General features: G+C 64.9%; 1 protein-coding gene across 1 annotated transcript; it reads right to left on the bottom strand.

The window, feature by feature from the left end:
* Window positions 1-4,831: 4,831 nt before the first annotated feature.
* FGF4 (fibroblast growth factor 4) lies at window positions 4,832-6,685 on the bottom strand. Its single transcript, XM_070061518.1, has 3 exons — window positions 6,346-6,685; window positions 5,682-5,785; window positions 4,832-5,218 (listed from the first exon to the last, which is right to left on the bottom strand). The coding sequence occupies exons 1-3, from the start codon at window positions 6,683-6,685 to the stop codon at window positions 5,042-5,044; spliced, it is 621 nt and encodes a 206-aa protein (XP_069917619.1). The 3' UTR covers window positions 4,832-5,041.
* Window positions 6,686-9,017: the final 2,332 nt, after the last annotated feature.

The raw sequence follows: 9,017 nt of genomic DNA, 5'->3' as shown, positions 1-9,017 counted from the left end.
TTGGCCCTGGCCACTGTGGCCATCTGGAGAGTGAACCAGCAACCGGAAGTTCTCTCTGTCTCTCCCTTTCTCTCTGCAACTCTAAGATTTATCAATTCATTTGAAAGCCAGAGCTGGCCAGTGACGGGGCTCACTAGGCTAATCCTCCACCTAGCGGCGCCGGCACCCCGGGTTCTAGTCCTGGTCGGGGCACCGGATTCTGTCCCGGTTGCTCCTCTTCCAGGCCAGCTCTCTGCTGTGACCCGGGAGTGCAGTGGAGGATGGCCCAAGTGCTTGGGCCCTGCACCTCATGGGAGACCAGGAGAAGCACCTGGCTCCTGGCTTTAGATCGGTGCAGCATGCCAGCCGTAGCAGCCACTTGGGGAGTAAACCAATGGAAGGAAGACCTTTCTCTCTGTCTCTCTCTCTCTCTCACTGTCTACTCTGCCTGTCCAAAAAAGAGAAAAAAGAAAGAAAGTCAGAGCCACAGATGGGGGAAAAAAAGAGAGAGGGGGAGAGGGGGAGGGGGGAGGGGAAGAAGGGGAGGGGGGGAGAGAGAGAGAGAGGGGGAGAGGGAGAAGGGGAGAGGGGGAGAGAGATCTTGCATCTACTGCCTCACTCTCCAGATGGCCACAATAGCGGGGCTAGGCCAGACCTGAGCCAGGAGCCAGGAATTCCCCCGGGTCTCCTACGCAGGTGGCAGGGACCCAAGCACTCGGGCCGCTGTCGGTTGCTTTCCCAGGCTCTTTAGCAGGGAGCCGGATCCCAAGCAGAGCAGCTGGGACCGGAACTGGCGCTCCGGCATCGGATGCTGGAGTCGCAAGCTGCGGCTTCATCGGCTGCGTCACAGAGCCCGCCTCCCAGACGCCACTCCGCTTCCTGAATATTTTCAACCCCCAGTTGGTTGACTCCATGGATGTGGAGCCTGAAGTTTGGAGGCCAATTCTCCCCCGAGCTCCAGAGGCTGCGCTTGACGGGCGCACACAGGATCCCGTGTGCCGGTGGGTCCGGCTCCCGGGAGACCTGCCCACACCTAAGGCAGGGCCAGCAGCCCTGGCATTGGCCCCTGCACCCTCCCATGAGCAAGGACCGGCCCAGCACTTAACACCCTCGTTAAGTCTCTTAGGGGAATGACAATGAAGACAGGCAAAATCCTGGGCTCAACCCTCCCAGGAGGCCCAGGGAGTGGGAACCCTGGAGAGAGGCTGGGAGAAGTCCCCTGGCCGCCCAAGGTCACTGCTGGGAAGCGCTGGGAGGGGCCGCACCCGGGCCAGGAGGGCGAGGCCTGCCCTGTCTCTCCCAGGGGAACTGGGCTTGCCACGCCCCTTGCGCCCACCCTAACCCACACCCCCTCCTCACCTCCTAGGAGCACTCTGACCCCTACTCCAGCCCTCCCTGCGAGGTCCCCACCGTGCCCAGCCTCCTGGCCTCGAGCCGCACACAGCCTCAGAGGACCCGGCCAGGACCGCTGCCGGCCCAGGGGCTGTGTCCCCCGCCTGGGACCCCGTCACCCACTGTAGCCTCCCTGTCCTCCTCTCTATCGGTCACCTTCGCCAAGTGTCTCATGGCCGTCTCCCTCCATTACGAGGGCTCCACGGGGCCACCTGTGGCGCAGTGGGCTGAGCCTCTGCCGGCAGTACCGGCATCCCATACGGACTCCGGTTCCAGTCCCGGCTGCTCCACTTCCCATCCAGCTCTCTGCTGTGGCCTGGGAGAAGCAGCAGAGGTTGGCCCAAGTGCTTGGGGCCCTGCACCCACGTGGGAGCTCCTGGCTTCAGCCTGGCTCAGTCCTGGCCATTGCGGCCATTTGGGGAGTGAACCAGCGGTTGGAAGACCTCTCTCATTCTGTCTGTCTGTCTCTCTCTGTAACTCCGCCTTTCAAATAAATAAATCTTTAAAAAAAAAAAGTGGGTTCCAGGCTGCCAGGGCCCCTGCACCCGGCAGGCATCACAGGAGTGCATTCAAGCAATGAGGACTCCCACGCCCCCTCCCCTGCCCCGGGGCCCAGCATTCAGGTCCCAACAGCCCCAAGCGCCACCCCCCGCCCCGCCCCGCAGAGCTCGGTCTTGCTGAAGGATTTGCACCCCGGAAGCTGGGGGAAGCATTTCCTGTTTGGCCAGGACAGAGCTGGACAGAGGCCTGGCCAGGTCACAGGGACCAGCAGGAGGAGGGGACAGACCAAGGACCCCCCACCCCGGGCAGGAACGCGAGGCTCTGGGGGAGTTCCTGGGGCTGCTGTGCCCACAGGCCCACAGGGTTGGCTCCCCATGAGGGCCCCAGTGCTGGGCACCCCTGCCTTGCAGAAGCACCCCCACTCTCTGCCACAGTCAGGGCTCACTGGGCCTCGGTGGAGGCCGGCGCGGTCTCAAGAGACCTTTGGGGGGGGGGACACAGCACAACCCCCGAGACTGCCCCACGTCCTTCTCATGCTTAGGTCACGGGAGTCACATAGGAGAGAGCCGATGGCCCAGAGCCCCCAACAGGTGTGGCCGCCGCCCCTGCAACCCGGAGGTCCCCGTGCGGAGCAGTCGGCCAGCACCGAGCTGTTTTTTTTTTTTTAGACACAGGCCATCACACTGGCCCGTGCTCACCAGCTCGTGGGAAGCTCATTTTGGGGCACAGCGTATGTAGAAATCTGTGCAGCTTCCCCGTATGTGTTTTCCTTGAATTTTTGAAGCCCCCGCCTATGCATGAGTTTTCAACCTTTTTTTGGGGGGAGGTGGCACCGCCCATTCCATTTTCCAGAAACTTCTGCACCCTAGTGCCTACAACGGACGCCTGATCCCCACAAGACAAACGGCACCGCTCTGGCCTCTCCGTTCCATCTGCTTCTGAGCTGGGCCACTTGTGCCTCTCAAAACCACTCCCAGATGACGGCCCCCAGCCCAGCAAGGTGCAAATTCCTCGGGCCAGGCTGGGGCGGGCCCAGAACCCGGGCGGCTACAGCAAGAGGGGACGCGTCTCAGAGTCACGGCGAGGCGTGGTGACACTCACACCCCCACCACCCGCGCCCCAGGCTCTGTTTTCAAGGCTGTGTTTGTGTGGACACAGCTGGCTAAAATGTGTCTCCCCGGCCCCTTCCGCACTCCCAGCCACGTGAGGCTGTGGCCTCAAATGGGAAAAGAAAGACCCCCAGCAGGCAGGGAGAGGGAAGCCGCCTGCCCTCGGGAACGGGGTTTTCACGCCGTGCCCGGTGGGGTGCTCCTGGGACAGGCTCAGAGGTGACCGAGTCTCCCTCTGTGGACACAGAGCCCACGGAATCCCGCTTAACACACCCTCACCCCGGACGCTCGAGCGGGCGCAGAGACGAGGCATCGCGTAATAATTTAATGGGGACGCTGACCTCGGTCTGTTACCATATGAATACATTAAATACAAAACCCAGCGACAGCCCTCCCCCACCCCGCCACGGCAGGGAGACCTTGGGGCCACACCTCTCCTCACCGTCCTGAGTCCAGGGCACGCTTTAGAAATCAAATGAAAATATAAAGGCATCACATTGCGACGTCACGGACCTCGGCGGCCGGCGTGGCCCCACCTCGGCGGCTCCCCCAGGGGCCCCGCCGCCCAGCAGATTTTAAGTAGATCATTTGCATGCGAAGAAAGCGTGTTTAAAAGGAATGTGAAAGACAAAAACTCCAATCAGACTTTGCAGCCTCGCTGTCTGTGGACTCCCATAAAGTTAATTCGGGAGAGGGCTCAGAATTCGGAGCATCCCCAGTGGCCGGCGAAGGTCATTTTGTACAAACTCTCCGAAGTCATTCATTAAAATTAAACGTCGCCCAGCACCTCGGGACTTTTTTTAAACATCACCGACCGACTCTGCCTCTTCCATCTCCGCTCCAGCGACAGGGGTGACATTTGTAAAATATATAAAGAGAAATATAAGGTTACTTGGTGGCCACGCACTGGCTCCTGCAGCTGTCTGTGAATATTTTCACCATGATTACTCGTACTAAAAGAGAAGCTGGGGTAAAGATAGCTCGAACGGGACAGGGTTCCAGCGGGGCGCACCGACGCTGCTCTCGGCAGTCCGCCGGGCTACGGACGGCAGGAGAGACAGCACGCCGGGCGGCCCGGGCTCTGAGCGCTCTGGGGGTTCGTGAGGTAGATGTCACCTGGACCGGTCCAGGGAACGCAGCAGTCTCCACGCACACTCCGCGTCCACCGTGCAGCCACACGGACACGCCATTAAAAAGAACAGCTACCCCTAGGCTTACGCTCCCCACGCAGAGGGAAGCCTGGCTCAAAAAAAAAAAAAAAAAAAAGAATACATTCTCTGAGAGGTTACCCCGAGCGCGTGTCTGGGGTCGCACGCTGCCTCCTCGCCAGCGTCTCGGCTCCGGCTCGCAGAGACCCCCGAGCTTGTCTTTGTCCCACCCCGCCGGCCACAGCAATGCGGGCCACAGCAATGCGGGCCGGCTACAGCAATGCGGGCCGGGGCTGATCCAAAAAAAGGAAGCCGGGAGTTTACAAAGTCGTCTTGGGGTCTCTCACCCATCTGGTAGGTCGAGGAAGATTGACTACAGGAAAGTTCAAAGGTCAGTCTCGCAGATCTAAAACCGGCTCAGCAGCCTGCAGTGAGCGGCACCTCCCCCACGACGCGCGGCCCCGGGGCGCGGGGCAGAGAGGGGGCCGCTGGCCGTGGCTGGCCGAGGCGGCCAGGGGCCGGGCACTCCGGAACCGGGGCAGGCCCCTTCCACGACGAGGGACGCTGGCCACCGCACTCCAGGGGCCGGCGCGAAGCAGAGTCCAGGCTGGAACCCGGTAGCAGCACATTCGCGACGACGACCCGACGGACAGATTCTCCAGATTCTCCACTGTTGCACCAAAACAGGCACAGTCGCTTTCCGTTGTTGTCTTTTTTTTTTTGTCCTTTTTCTTTTCTTTCCAGAAAAAAATACAAAACACACCCACAGAACTATAAATAATTTGGTGGCCATATATACACATTTAAATAATTAAGTTAAATATCTTACACCCGCTCCTGTGTTCGTCCAACTCTCCAACCAAAGAAAGTGCACAAGACAGCCTTCAGGACTGCCCTCCCCGGGGGGGGGGGTCACAGCCTGGGGAGGAAGTGGGTGACCTTCATGGTGGGCGACACCCGGTTCCCCTTCTTGGTCTTTCCGTTCTTGCTCAGGGCGATGAACATACCGGGGTACCTGTGGGACTCGTAGGCGTTGTAGTTGTTCGGTAGCAGGATCTCCTTGAACTTGCACTGCTCAGTGAAGAACGGCTGGGGGCAGAGGGGGGAGAAGGCTGCCATGAGCTGCAGCCATCTCCCGGGGAAGGGACTGGGGCGGGGAGGGGAGGGCACAGGTGACCACAGGGCCGGCTCTGTGCTGACAGGGTCTCTCCTGGGCGGTCAGGGAGCCCAGACCCTCACAAGGAGGAGCCGCACATGGCCGGTCCGTGTGTGACAGCTGGTGCCTGCGCCACCTGCCAGGTACCTCGCAGCCAGAGAATTTCACACTCAGCCGCCAGCCTGCTGGCTAGGACCTCCCCGCCCCCAGGGAGGGGGGCTCCAGGGACCCTTCACCGCCCACTCCTGGACGGCGGGACGGGGTGGGGGGTTCCTCTCTTGGGGCTGCTGCTATGCCTGCCTGTCCCTGGGCACGTTGAGGGGCTAGAGATCCCACTGCCATGGTTGGCAGCCCGCACAGGTGGGCCAGGAGGGGCCGAGCCCCCGTGGTACTCACAGAGCCGTATAGTTTTCCCTTGCTGCTCATGGCCACGAAGAACCGGCTGGCCACGCCAAAGATGCTCACCACGCCCCGCTCCACGGGCGAGAGCTCCAGCAGGCCTGGGGGAGGGGCGCGCGTCATTTGGGGGCAGGTGACCCTTGGCCCACATAGCCCCCAGGTTGGCACACCTCCGGGAACCCAATTTCCCGGGTGGGGATGGGATCCTCTGGTGCAGGCTGCCCCCCCCCCCCACGTCCCCAAAGGACCTCCAGGGTCCGTGCGTGCACAGGCCGGACCCGCTCGCGGGAGTCGGGGGCCCGCCGCACCCGCGCCCATCCCGGGACCGCAGGAGCGAAGCTTCCCCCTGAGGCCACGGCGGCCCCTGAGGCCGGCTCCAGCCTGGGCGCGTGTCCCGGGCCCCCGCGGGCGCCAGCGGCCGCGCCGCGCGCTCCGTGCCCACGGGGTGAAGGGGCTGGAATTCGGCACCCGGAGCCCGGGCTTCCGAGGGCGGAGAGGCGGAGCCAGGCGTGCGCCCCGGTCCTGGGGAGGCGGGGACCGGAGTCCGAGCCTGACCGGCTCTCGGAAGCCAACCGGCAGGTGCCCGGCCGGAGCCTCCAGAGCGCCGGCGAGAGTCGGAAGGGGCGGCCCCGACCCTTCCCGCCCGGCCGGCCCCACTCACTGTCGCTCGTGTCTGCGTGCACGCCGCCGATGCGGCCGTCGGGGAGCACCTGGAGGTGGAAGCCGATGCCCACGTTGCAGTAAAGCCGCCGCAGGCGCTTGATCCCCAGCAGGTAGTCGCCGGCGCCACTCTGCACCGTCACCTCCTTGGGCTGCACGGCCACGGGCAGGCGCGCCAGCGAGCGCGCCACCAGGCTCTCCCAGCGGCGCTCCAGCTCGGCCTCCCGCGTGCCGTTGGGTGCGGCGGGCGCGGCGGCGGCCCCGCGGCCCGCCCAGGGCGCCAGCAGGGCCAGCAGGACCGCCGGGAGCAGCGCCGCCGCGGCCGTCCCGGGCCCCGCCATGCCGGCCCGCGGGCCGTGCGTCCGTCCGGGGGTGCGCGCGCCGGGGCAGCCGCGGGGCCGAGGCGCGCTTGTGACGCCCCGCGGGAGCGCGGGATCTGGGCCGCGACGCGGAGCGGTGGCGGCGAGCGACGGGGCCTCCAGACGCCGGGCGCTACCTCGGCTGCATAGAACGGCGGGCGGCTGCGGAGGGACGCGCGGCCCGGGCTGGGACCCGGCGCAGCGGTGCGCGCCTCTGTGTGCGCTCGGCGGGCCTGGGCGCCAGCCGCTACTTATATAGCCCGGCGCCCCCCTCCCGCCCGCCCGCCCGCGCCCGCGGGGGGCCGTCCGCGTTCGCTGGGCGCCCGGGGCGCTGTGGCGCTCGCGGCCGGTCGCAGGCCTCCTGCCAATCAGCGCCGGGGGAGGGGAGGTGGCCGGGGACGAGCGCCGCGAGTGCCACCTGGAGGGACCCCGGCCCCCACCCTTGGCTCCGCCCGGCCCCCTGCGCTGTGCGTCCCGCCCCTCGCATCTCCTGGGCTTCTGCTTTTCCGACGCCCAGGTTCTGCCTTTGGCACCTTGTCGCTGCCTGTCCCGGCCTCGGCTCGGGTGCCCCGGGCGGGTCCCCAACTCGCGCACCCTCTGCCAGCACTGCACGTTTTGGGGGCTTCCCGGGAACCCAGTTTTTTATTTTGCTGTGTGTTTGCTGGCGCCTCAGGGACGGGCCTCTGGGGAAGGGGTGGCTCCAGCAAGCAGCCGCGCTGGTCTGGCCGGGCAGGGGTGGACCTCCAGGGGTGGGGTTCCGTGGTGTGGGGGCTGCCAAGGGAAGTCAGGGTGTCTGGCAGGCGCCCAGGGGCGGCCACGGCCCCCCACTCCCTGCACACGCCCACCTCCGCGCAGGGAGAGGCAGCAGGAGCCAGTCTCGGTGGACACCCACCTCCCGCCCGGATTCCGAAGCAGGAACAGTGCAGGACAGCAGTGCAGCCAGCAGGGACCCGGCCAGCCTTTCCGAGGCTCCCCTCCCCCTCCCTGAGGGTGCGATGGGCGCGGCTCCCCCAGGTGTGAAAATCGCTGTTCTCTGGTACCTGAGGAGCTGGCCTGAGGCCTCCCAGCAGACCCCGCCCAGCCACAGCCGCAGGGGGCCTGGAGTCCACCCCACCCCTTGCTGTCACCAGCACTGTGATTGGAGCTGACCCAGGCCACCTCCCACACTGTCCCCGCCACAGCGATGAGCATGAGTCAGACCCCCCCATCCCTGGCAGGGACCTGAGAGGCCTGAGGTCTCTGCCCAGAGGCCCGGGGGTGGGGTGGGCACTCACACCAGAACCCCCAGTCTCCAGACCCCTCACCCCCAACCCACCCAGCGAGGCCTTTTGCTGCTCTCTGGGCCTGCAGCTGGTCTGAGCTGCACCTGCCAAGGCCTGGCCTCTCGGGGTCGCCAGCTCACAGCTCCGGCCGCTGAGCCCCCGTCTCGGCCGCTGAGCCCCCGTCTCGGCCAGGGTGCAGGAGCCCTGGCGCCTCCTCCTCACTCACCATGCTCTTGCGCAAGTCCTCTTCTCTCTCCGCCTGGGCTCTCTTTGCAAGCCAGCATGGTAAGTGGGCTCCCCCCGCCCCCAGCCCAGGTCCCCCTGGGCACCTGCTCTGGGGAGGGGAGACCTAGGCCTGCGACCACCCTGGGCAACGAGAGGCCCTCTGAGGTCTGCCCAGCGCCTCTCTTCCCCCCAGGGCACCCCAGGGCCTGCTCTCCCGTTTGCTGGTAAATTCAGCAAAGGACCTTGCAGGCGGCCGACTCCTCCCACTGCACACAGTAGGCGCTCTTGGTAACAAAGGACAGGAAGGTTCTCCCCCAGGTCTTTCTGCCAATGCCTGCCCTCGACTGGCAGCCACCCGGGGTTCTCCTGTGCATCCCCAAAGTCCTCTGGCCGTTGAAGGGTCTTGGGCTGGCCGGCCACCCTTGGGGCATGCGCCTCCTCCAGGGCAAGCGGTCTGCAGCGCCTGGCACACAGTAGGTGCTCACTGGGTGCGGGTGAGGAAAGGCAGCCTGTGGCCAAGTGCAGCCTGGTGCGCCTTCCCCCTGCAGGTGCCCCAAGCTGGTGCGGAACCAACCTCAGTGCTGGGGCAGCCGGAGGATACCCCAGGTTCTCCTCTTTGGAGTAGCTGGACCAGTGCTTGGCCCCCGAAGGACTTCAGGCTGTTAAAGGAGACCCCAACCCAGCAGGGTCCCAGGCCGTTCTGCCTTTCTGAGCTCCATGGAGTCAGAACCCCGGGGTCATGGTGAGGGCCAGGGCTCCGTGGCCTCCGCTCTGGGTTCAAATCCAGATGCTAACTCTGCTAATTGTCTAACCCGAGATCAGTTCAC

The sequence above is a fragment of the Oryctolagus cuniculus genome, chromosome 1 (genome assembly GCF_964237555.1).
Source record: "Oryctolagus cuniculus chromosome 1, mOryCun1.1, whole genome shotgun sequence".
Taxonomy (NCBI): domain Eukaryota; kingdom Metazoa; phylum Chordata; class Mammalia; order Lagomorpha; family Leporidae; genus Oryctolagus; species Oryctolagus cuniculus.
The sequence above is the reverse complement of the archived record's forward strand: the minus strand, read 5'-3'. Positions and strand labels throughout refer to the sequence as shown.

Bases quoted from the DNA above. Each gene is read 5' to 3' on its own strand.
- FGF4 (XM_070061518.1), bottom strand. From the start codon at position 6,685: ATGGCGGGGCCCGGGACGGCCGCGGCGGCGCTGCTCCCGGCGGTCCTG. The intron at 5,786-6,345 runs GTGAGTGGGGCC...CCCCTCCCCCAG, and splicing joins GCACGCAGACACGAGCGACA to GCCTGCTGGAGCTCTCGCCC. The intron at 5,219-5,681 runs GTGAGTACCACG...CTCTGCCCCCAG, and splicing joins AGGGAAAACTATACGGCTCT to CCGTTCTTCACTGAGCAGTG.